Source organism: Zea mays, chromosome 2 (genome assembly GCF_902167145.1).
Source record: "Zea mays cultivar B73 chromosome 2, Zm-B73-REFERENCE-NAM-5.0, whole genome shotgun sequence".
NCBI lineage: Eukaryota > Viridiplantae > Streptophyta > Magnoliopsida > Poales > Poaceae > Zea > Zea mays.
The window spans coordinates 189,396,525-189,407,628 of record NC_050097.1 but is presented as its reverse complement, the minus strand read 5'-3'; the positions used below and the strand labels follow the sequence as shown (position 1 = coordinate 189,407,628).

The 11,104-nt window shown below is 44.5% G+C and overlaps 1 protein-coding gene across 1 annotated transcript; it reads right to left on the bottom strand.

Moving 5' to 3' along the window:
• Positions 1–696: 696 nt before the first annotated feature.
• On the bottom strand, positions 697–5,638 carry LOC103647464 (keratin-associated protein 5-4). The gene is made up of 5 exons (XM_008672002.4): positions 5,035–5,638; positions 3,600–3,652; positions 2,493–2,537; positions 2,361–2,405; positions 697–1,724 (listed from the first exon to the last, which is right to left on the bottom strand). The coding sequence occupies exons 1-5, from the start codon at positions 5,164–5,166 to the stop codon at positions 884–886; spliced, it is 1,116 nt and encodes a 371-aa protein (XP_008670224.1). The 5' UTR covers positions 5,167–5,638; the 3' UTR covers positions 697–883.
• Positions 5,639–11,104: the final 5,466 nt, after the last annotated feature.

Here is an 11,104-nt window from a genome sequence, read left to right as displayed (position 1 = left end):
GCGCCTCACTATTAATATAGAACCTCACTTGTCTTTCTCACAATTTTTTTTGTTCTTGTGTTTAAGCCAACTCTAGGTTTATAGCTCATTTCTTCCTTTTTTTTCCTCTTCTCTGGCATTTAGTCTGCTTACAATTTATACTTGCTTTTAGGGATGGCAATGGTGAATTCTCCGTCGGGTTTTAGCTTCCCATTCTCGTCCACGCGACGAAAAAATTTCCCCGTGGGGATCCCCACGAACGCTTGCAGGGTTATTTTTCCCATCTCCGTTCCCCGCGGGGATAAATCCCTATCGGGATCCCCGTCCCCATTTAAATTATAATTAGATCGTACTTCATTTGTTATTAATATAAAACATTGTCACTTATACACATTATTAGATACAAAAATCATTATCTGTACATCAAAATGAACACATTTGTACAACGAGTGATCTCTTGATAAAGTAATTATTTATTTTTATCATTAACTATTATATGAAAACATGTAAGTTTAACAGGTCCGTGCGAGAAACGAGGATAGAGAATGCTTCCTCATTCCCGTCCCCGTTTACCCATCAAGTGAGAATTTCTCTCCGTTTATATCCACGTGGGGAAAGAAACTTTTCCATCTCCATCCTCTAATAGAGGAATTACCCACAGCAAATCGAGGATGAGGACTCCATTGCCATCTCTACTTGCTCTTATTAGCCTCGTTCTTAAAAGGCATCTGAATTTTATAGCAGTTGATGACTATTGACGCTTCAATTTCTTCTAGTGATATGGGATTTCTTTACAGACAAGGACGCCACACCATATATCAAAGCACGAACGAAACTAACGGTCATCTAAACGGCAGACGCAAAAAAATAACAACCAAGGAAACGTCTAGTTCAACCTCAACAGTCAACACAAGCATCCAGTGGCACAGCACGGATTGCGGCACCCGGAACATCGACACCATTCTGTACACTTTCTGCAGGACCAAGCGCACCCGCACGAACACCCAGAGCAAGCTGGCTTCGGAAAAGTGCAGCATGGCCTCCGGCAGCAGCTGCTGCCGTCTTCACCCTCACAGCACGACGACTGGCATTTGCAGCAGGACGACGCCCCCTTGCAGCACGAGGACTGGCACTTGAAGCACTGCTTGCAGGAGCAGCACCCAAACAGGTTGGAGCACTTGAAGGACTTGAAACAACCGAAGCAACTGAAACAGCTTGAGCACGAGCAGCATCCCGCGCAGCTGCAACATTGCGCGCTGAAACAGCCACAGCTTGGCTTGCAGTCGCTGGGGCATGACCAGCATTTCTTGCAACTGCCGCAGGGGTTGCAGCCGGAGCAACTCGGGAGGCTGCAGGTGCAGCAGTTTGGGCTGCACTGGAATTTGCAGCACGAGAGGGTCTTGAAGCAGCTGCAGTTCGGTTTGCAGCATGACGGATCGCAGCACGAGCTACAGTTTGGTCTGCAGCAGGTGTTGCAGTTTGGTTTACAGCATGATGGACTGCCGGTGCAGCACGAGCTGCAGTTTGAACTACAGGATGGGCAATCTGGCTTGCAGCATGATATGTCGCAACATGAACAGCTGTTGGGCCCAAAGCAGGGTTTGTTGCATGATTTGCAGCTGGGCTTGCAGCATGACAGATCTGGGCATGAGCAGCAGGAGCAATCCAGGCAGCATGGCCTTTTGCAGCTGGGCAAGCAATGGCAGGAGCAACAGAACCATGACACGCATATGCACAATTTTGATCTGCGTGGAGGGACAAACAGTAAGCTCAGAAACTGCACAAATTCAATATGCAAAGGAATAAATATAAATTGCATAGTACCAATGTAAGCAACAAATCAAACTAAAATAGAGTTTTAGTTTCCGTATTTTGTCAATTTAGAGACTAAACTAGAATAAAATGGAGGGACTAAAAATTAGTCCCTATAAACCAAACACCCCCTTACTTGAAAGCACATTAACAATGAACCTTAAGAAAATGATAAGTTATGCACCAACAAGCACTATGCCACAAATTTCAGTAAGAGTAACCCCAAAATGGCTCAGTGTGTTTTTCTAGTCCAAGAGAATCTTTTGGGTGGTCATTTATTTCAAGAATTGAGTTATTAGTCGGATTTGTTTTACAAACTTGGTTCTGCCGTTGTTGTGATTTAACTTATAATAGTTTTGGTTTGATTCCTCTCTTTAGAGAAGGAAGCCGTAGATTTATTCCATTATCCAAAAAAAATTGCATTCTCCAAGAAGAAATACAGAAGGGCAAACTTTTGATGATTCATCTTATGTATAAGATTTTTAGGTGAAACAACAATGTAACATTATCAAGATTTTGATGCACCTCGCCATGCAACCACTGAAAGGAATAAGTAACGGAATGCATACCTGATCCACCAAAAAAGACGGCATGATCTGTGCGTCTTCTTCTTTCTGAAAAATTGAAGGAAAGGAAGTCAATTCATAATAGCATTTGTGGATGCTTCAGAGTAATTATAACATCGAGTCTATAGATCATACATCGGTATTAGTGGGTCTTGTTTTGTACCAACAAACTCATTTACCCTGGAAGGTTTAAAATGAGAGAATGTTAGAGAAAATATAAACAGAATGTGCTTCAAACAGTGAAGAAAAATATGCAACATATCTGAAGTTAGGCCAAAACAACCAACGAATTATCATAACAGTGCACTGCGAAATAATTCAGTGGGCGATAATTTAATAGCCTTCCAAACTGCATATACATATCCACATTCCATTGGAAGGGTTAGTTGGAAACATGCCAAATAGGATTAATTGTATACATGCCGCTCGACTTTTACAAAATTACACGGGTAGTTCATTTTGATGTCATGGAGTGGCATGAAAGTGAACTGGTTTCCACTTTTTTTCAAAAAATTGAGTGGCATGTTTCTAATTAACCCTTCAATATACGTGACATTCAGACTTCAAGAGCTAAATACAGTAAAGTAAATTTTGATTAGTGATTTGTTTGGAATGGCTCCGACTCCAGCTCTCGCAGCAGCTTCGGCGATGGAGCCATACCATACTTAGGAGGAGGAGCTGTTTTCTAGTGATAGCAGAGGAGCCGGAGCTGGAGCAAGATTTTTTTTTTTTGGTCTCGAGGATCTGCAATTTGTGGGTCCTCCTCAAGTACTCCCCGGTTCCAGCAAAGACATGTCAAACAAGCCCTAGCAAACTATTAATTTGATCTTTTGGCCAAATGTAGTAAATATGGTAACCAAAATATTATCAGTCAGTACTTCAGGCCTCCCGGAAGTAGGAGCGAAAATGTTGGAATGGATCACAAACTGAGCCACTAGCTAAAAAAGGACATTCAATGCAAAACCATGTACCAAACACTGGTCTGTGTGGGGTTGTTTGCTGAATACTTATAAGTGCATAGAACAATGCCTCCAAAGACCATACTGATATAGAATTGGGTTGAAGTACAATTAACCAATAACAATTTGTTGTGGCAAGATATAAGTGACAGAATGATGAATAATAATGATAATAAAATCAATCTTCATTTGACATGAAACCAAGATTTCATCATAAACACGGCATTTGCAATAGATGCCAAGGAAAGAGTACATGCAATGCAGGAAGGGCAACAGTGCATACTCTTTACAACTTCTAGAGACTGGTGGAACACCTTCGAGTGATTGTAGCTCGTCCTGCAAAAATCATACTGATGTCAAATAAATGCAGTTTTTAGGCGGTCTCCAGCAGCTATCCTCTCCCATCTCTATCTCATCTCCTATTTAAAACTTCCTATGTAAACAATGTAATATACCGTGCAAATCCACTATTTTACACGATTTTTTTTTGGACGTATGCTACTCGTGAAAGTGGTACCAAGGAAACATGGTTGCAGACTGTAAGCCTGATCACCCATGAGAAATAATGTGAAAGGAACGCTAAATATTTGGAATTATGCATAGCTATTTGTTATTTGCCCCAAACCAACAATATCTGATGTGTAGACTCGTTGTGCGGGGCATTTTCAAAAGAGAATGAGGACAGTTTAACTAAAAATGTTCTGTGGGAAAAATAAATTTTACGGTGGCGAACACTGAAACCATCAATCCACTAGCCTGTTTATATTCATGGCATTCACTGACTGCACCTGCAGCTACCTCCAGTGCTTTGGACATCATATAAATAAAAAGAAGACCAAAGCACACTTGACCAGTAAAGATTAAATGAAGTGCTTTACTCACCTGGATAGCGTCGCAAATCTGCTCCTTAAAGCAGAGCACGGCGTCAAAAGGACACTCGTTTCCCTTGATTAAAAAAAACACAAAATCTAGTCCAGAACATAGAAAGCCCCAAAACTGTGGCAGCCCAGCCCATAAACACCAGTAGTACATGTACTGTACTGTACGGTGCACCGTGCAGCGCACCACCTTTGCCTCTGCTGCACGAACACTCATGATAGCGCTAGTGCCTGACGAAGGAACGCCATGCCGTGTGCGTGTCCGCGGAGCAAGAACGGAAGGGGGACACGCCCACCCGCCGCTCCACGCGCAGCTCTGACACGGGCAGCGCGCCAGTGCCACTGCCCACTGCGGTCTGCGGCACTGCCCATGCCCCCGTCCCCTCTTTTCTCCCAAGGAACCGAACCGCACGGCCCAAGAGGACAAGAGGTACAGCCGCGGCACGCCCGAAGAGGGCAACTGGGCTGGGCGAGCCTGTCGCGCGTCGGGAATAGCTGCCGGGATCCGCCGCCCTCCCTCCCTCCATCCCTCCGCATTTTTAAGGCTCTCATCCCCAAACGAAGACGAAATAAATGGCGTGGTGTGCTCCAACGATCAGATTTTGCACACCAACCTGCCATTAAACTAGTGCATCTCCCCCACACGCACACGCTAGTACTGGCCCCCCTTCTACACGCTGCACATGTTTCCTAGAAAACGAGAGCGCGCGACGAATCGGATGCTTACTGCAGCTGGTGGTGATTTTTTTTTTTTTTGAAAGTTTTTTTTTAGTTAGGGCAAGTCAAAGGGGGACGAGACAGAATCACAGAAAGGGAACGGTCCTGCCGGCGATGCCTCACCTTGAGGAAGTCGATCTCGCGGTTGAGGGCCTGCAGCTCCAGCTGCAGCCGGCGGCGGCCGCACAGGTCCGGGTACCTCGGCGGCGACTTGGGCCGTGGGGGCTCCAGCACCACCGCCACCTCCTCCCCCATGGACCTCACATGTACTGGCGGCTAGCAGAGTACCTCCCACACCGGCACACCTCCCCCTAACGAGTGCCGGCCGGTGTTCGGGACTAGAGAAGCGGAATGTTGAGGAGGGAGTGGTGGCTGGCTGATGGTGGTATAAGTCGCGGCGATCGGGCGATGAGCAGGGGGACAGCGGGCTGAGGCGGGTGGAGGATATCGCACGCACGGGAGTGACGGACACGCGCGCTCGTGTCTGCGCACGCGAGGGGAAGCAGGATGAGAGGAAGAAGAGGAAGTGGGAGGATTGGATGAGGAAGCGAGGAGCAGGACGTCCCCATATACTGATTACTGAGCGGGAGGGAGAGAGAGAGAGGATGGCTGCGCGGGCAATAATGGCAGAGAAGGGGGCGTGGGGTTGAGAGAGAGAGAGAAACGGGAGAGCAGGGGAGGAAGGACGCTGTTGGGGTTTAATAGGTGGGCCTTGTTTGACTGCGACGTGGGTCCCAGGCCCACATGGTTCGGGGTTTAAGCTAGGGACGCCGCCGTGGGGTGGGACGGAACAGTAGGGTAGGAAGTAGGATCACGGACGGCGTTATGGTGATCTTGGTCTCGTTGCCGTTGCCGTTGGACCCTTCTCAATCTTCTCCGGTGGTGGTTTGCGAGTCCGCCTCCGCTGACGACGAGCTCAACAGTGCAAAACCATCATGATGCGGCGTCGGTGAAATCATGGCGAGCGCCGAGGATCTGTTTAGCAGCTCCACTTTTCTCAGAAGAGGATTTCAGATCTAATAAAACAGGCCTCGATGGGTCACTCGTATCATCCGACAGAGAAGCAATGACCCTACCTGATGCAACAGCCCAACGTATGAGATTCACGGCTGGTGGCAGCTAATGATAATATCATTTCTTTTTACAGAACGAGCACGTTACAATATCCAAAGTTTCATTATCTTGCCAATTCTATCTACGAATCTAGACAAACTCATGTCTCGTAACTAAAATTGCAGTCCTTTTTAAGACATGTACAACATTGCTTTAGAGACTAAATGACAAAAATACAGGAGACTTTCTCTTCTCGGATAGCCAGCCTCTACTCGATTTTCTGTGTATATATTGTCTCTAAACTACATTTATAATATGAATGATTTTAAAAACAACTCATTGTATCATGCAATCTCTTACTTATATCTTGTACATGAAAATCGATGTACGGGCTTATGTTTATACATGTCTTTAGACGAATTACAATACTCCACCTCAGCTAATTTCATACCATCCAATACACTACCATGCCATCAAATTGATGATTTGGTCCAAACAACTCCGCGGGGAACAACTTAAGTGGCTTGATGGTTGACATCATACTCTTGCAGTCTTGCTACGATATGTGTTTGGTACTCCTTGCTCGCTCAACACGAGCTAAATAATCTATTCGATTGTTTCATTTTAACATGAGCTAATCTTCTATACCATGACCAACTCGTACTTGACTTGGTGAACATACATATCGTAAGATTTGTTTCGCTATCACCAAAGTCCACCAAATAAGGGCCTGTTCGGTTAGACCCTTCCCGGCCGGGATCACAGCCCGATCCACGTGGATCACCCCCTCCTGGAAACAATCCCGACCCATAAAAAAATGGTGTTCGGTTAAGCCCTGTTGCCCTCGGCCTGGAACGGTGCCCCTGTCGAGTCCATGATTTTTTCGTTGCCCCTGACCTGGAACGGCGCCCGGTCTCTCAGCGGTGGAAAATATCCCCACGCGAAGCAGCCGCAAGGCAACAGGCGTAAAGCAGGCGGCGGCGACTAGGCTTGGACGCGAGATTCCTCTCCCCGACGTCGATTTCCTCCGACAGTCGACTTCTCACCAGTACTCTTCTTCCTCTGTGTCTCCTATTGCATCTAGGGTCCAAGAATTTATAGTCGATGGGCAAATCTAGGATCCCCATCGCCGACACACGAACTTCGCCTGACGCAGTCAACGGCTACGCAGCCGGAGCCCCATCGCCGGCGAGCGTTGCGTGAGAGGGCAAGAGCGGAGATGCTCGCTCTCCCTCTCCAGCTCTGCATCTGTGCAATAAAGAAGCAGCTGCGTGAAAGAACCATATGTGAGCTGCGTTAAAGAAGCAGCTGTGCAGAAGATGAGGCTTGGGGCTTCTTCCATACAGTTACGCCTATGAATCATTCATATATGTAGACAACAATAAAGATACTTCCTACCCAATGACGATATTGTATCTTCATTTATTACTACTGCAATATTTCACCATTAGTAAAACCTGACAGCAAGTGAGATTTCTATGGGTCTGTTTGGTTGGGCTGTGGCTGTGGAAAAAGTTGCTGTGGGCTGTGAGCTGTGGAAAAAGCTGCTATAGGCTGTGTGCTGTTAAAAAGCTAAAAATCGTTTGGTGGAAACCACTAAAAGTCGTTAAAAGTTCTTTGATATATGTTTTCACAGTTCCATCCAAAAGCCACTAAAAGCAGGTCCAGGGGTGCTTTCAGTTTTGCACTACGAGAAAGTCGGCTTTTAGAAAAAGCTGCTTCGTGGATCCAACTCTTTGGTTGGCTTTTGGCTTTTAGGGGGCAAAAGCCAAAGCCAAAAGCCAAACCAAACACACCCTATGTATGACTGCCTATGGATATCCTTAAAACCTGGAGCAATAAATCACCATTAATTACTATTGCAATATATGACAATGTATCCTTCTTCCTCCTATTAATTCTTTTATCACCTGGCCATTCCTTCCCCCACTAAATTACTAGCTACAGCATGTTACTGTATGCTACTGCCAGTAATTAATGTTACTCATGTACCATATTGATATTATTTGTTCATGTTCTATGACGCTTCTCTGTATTATGAACTATTGACGTCTTTTTCTTGTAATGCAATTCACTTGTTACTTGATCAAATTCAGTTTTAGTTTTTATATACTCATCAAATTCAGTTTTAGTTTTTATATACTCATCGAATTCAGTTTTAGTTTTTATATACTCATCAAATTCAGTTTTAGTTTTTATATACTCATCAAATTCAATTTCAATTTTTATATACACATTTTGATACCTTAAATGTCGAAGCAAATACCATCTATAGAGAAGAAGACAAACTATTTAGAAACCAGACAAAAGGACAAGAGAAACCAAACAAAAGGACAAGCAGCAACTACATATCGACTCTTGGTTCACCACTTCTGCCCCCCTGTTTCAGTAGTATACCTAATCTTGTTCTTGCTCCTGAGACATATCCATGAAGCGTAATAACCACCGGAAACAAAGCTGTCATGGATGAAGTATAAAAGAAAATTTAAACAATGCCAAGCATGCATTAAAAAGAGAACAACAGATGTAGACAAGTTGAGATCATGAGAACCAACTTTTCTACCAGATTACTAGCCATTACAAACTAGTGGTTTAGAGCTGTTTCAAAACTACAAAAAATTGCTAGGCTACATGTTCCATGCCTTTTACCATAGCTGCTAATCCTAGGATAGTTGAATCAGACAGGGCTAGACTGTTCAGCCAGTCACCAAAATATATCTAAAAACAAGAACATGAAACCTTGGCATATTTGGGATGCAGAAACTGACTCTTTGTTGCTCACATGCAGATCGAATGGTAAGATGATGGCTAGATGTGGCTAGAGTTGCTGAATAGCTGAGAAGGTCTAGACCAGTTGGACTACTACAGCCGTCGATGTTTAGATGATGAAATATTAGAGCCTACAAATATATTGTTGTTATTTTGATTTCGAGTGTTGTTTCTGTACAACAGTCTTTGTCTCTTCCGAATGTTGTTTTTGAGGTCTCGACATCAACATCAGTTTTTGTCTCTTCCGATTGTTGTTTTGATTCCGTCAGAATTGTGATGACGCTGTTTTAAGACTATGTCAAACTGTTTAGTTTTGACGAGGAGACATATTGTTTCTATTTTAGAAAAAGAAACAATATGGACGCTGAATTGTTACTGTTGTATGGGCTAACCGAACAAGTTAAAAAGGAGACAGGGAATTAAACCACACAGGGAAAAAGTGATGGCAGGGAATCCACTCAATCCACGTCTGGATTAATTCCACTTGTGGATTATAACCACGACTACCGAACATGGCCTAAAGGTTCTCATATCCGAAACATCTAAATATGAGATTGGTACCCCTAATGCAACTCCAGGTTCTCCAATCCATACTATTTTGAACTACACATGCTTGCATTTCCTTGCATTGGCTGGATCGTGACATTTGTACAGTGGAATGGTCGAGTTAGCTATTACCCAAAATATCAAAAGCAGGAACAATTAATCAAATAGTGTGATATTTACCACAATATATTCTACATAACATTCATGAGAAGCTTCCACAATTTGTTTTCTTTATTCCATCCACTTCTAGTGGCAATAGTTGTAATTCCACGAAACTTATATATGTTCCTTTTAGACTGTCCCATTTATTCTCCAGTTACTAGTGTTCCAGATTCCTCATGGTCAATTCTTGAAACATTGTTTCAACATTCTGCCAACCCACTTTATTAAGATGACATAATGACTTATGCCCAACATGAACCTCTTTCTTACAAGTGTCATAAAAATGCATCAAATTTGCTTTATCCCAAACAGCATTTTCACCCCATTCTAGTATACAAAGATATTAGTATTAGTTATGTTGTGACAACAAAAATATTCATAACACATTTTATTGCATCTAACCAACCTATTTACAAAAAGCTAACGAGAGCAAGGTTGTAAATAGGGTTCCCAATTTTATGCATTACCAGGCATGAAAAAAATAAAACAAGACCTCAGGCACTACCACCTCCCCCAAAAAATACTAAAAGATTGTCCTGATTATTCTCGGATAATAAAATTCAAGTGCCAAACGAGCCCATGAAACATCTTCTTGAACATTCATCAAGCCTCTTGTTTGTTTATACACCTTAATGCAGCATTAGAAACCTAGAGCCACATGATGAAATAAATTGTGCTTGTTGTATGGATCTCATATTATGTATACCCTTGGTTGGGCTTGGGTCGAATTGATAACGATCATTTGGGTCAGATCATCAAATGAAGATATTCAAATTAGACTATTTTAATAATAATAATAGTCGTTGCTCGTGAGGCATAGATTTACCAATATGAGTTACTACTCATAATATTGCTATAAATTATGATAGGAATATGGTGAAACCTAGGGTGGAAGCTGATTTCTCGTTGAACTACCAAAATCTGTTGATTATTTAGAATATGTTCTACAGGAATGACAAAATACAGTGGAGCTGAACAAACTGGAACATTTTTTTTTCAAGGAGAGAGCCAGAACTTTTTTAGGGCCAAAATAGAGAATTCTCTCAGATTTCAATGCGTTCTCGAGGAGCGCGCTTCATCCTGCGCTGCAGGCAGGACTCGCAGGGCTGCTGCCAGCCACCGGCCACCCTGTGTGCTGCAGTGTGGAGAAGGGCGGCGTGCGTGACGCGGCGCAGTATAGCTGCGGTTGCAGCTGCACACCTGCGGCGCCCCGCTTGAATGCTCGTCACGCGCCGGGATCAGCTGCCCCTGGTTCGTGCGGTGTGAGGCACTGAGGCCATGGGAATGGAACGGTGCACACGACCGTGCAAGAACCGAGAGCTTGCCGTGTTCAGTGTGCTCGGTTGGTTGGATAATCTTTTCCTTTGGAGAAGGGGGGAGAAAATGACATACCAGTGGCGTTTTGTCAAGACCCGACCCAACGGCTCGCACAGCATTACAAACAGGCTCTCTGCACACTGGTCCTGCCTGCTGCACGCCGTAACGTTGCCTCTGGCTGTTTAGGCCGACCGACAGCGACCCCACTCGCAGCGCTGTGGCCATGGGGACGCCGACGGCGACGTGGACAGGAGCGTGCGGGCGCAGCGGGGCCCGGCTCGCACGCCCATCCACGGCCGAGAACGGCTCGCTGACGTGCGGCGCTCAGGCTGGCAGCAGGAGCAGG

Coding starts and splice junctions, on each gene's coding strand:
- LOC103647464 (XM_008672002.4), bottom strand. CDS start 5,166: ATGGGGGAGGAGGTGGCGGTGGTGCTGGAGCCCCCACGGCCCAAGTCG. Junction 3,653..5,034: donor GCGAGATCGACTTCCTCAAG/GTGAGGCATCGC, acceptor TGATTTTTGCAG/GACGAGCTACAATCACTCGA. Junction 2,538..3,599: donor GTCTCTAGAAGTTGTAAAGA/GTATGCACTGTT, acceptor TAAACCTTCCAG/GGTAAATGAGTTTGTTGGTA.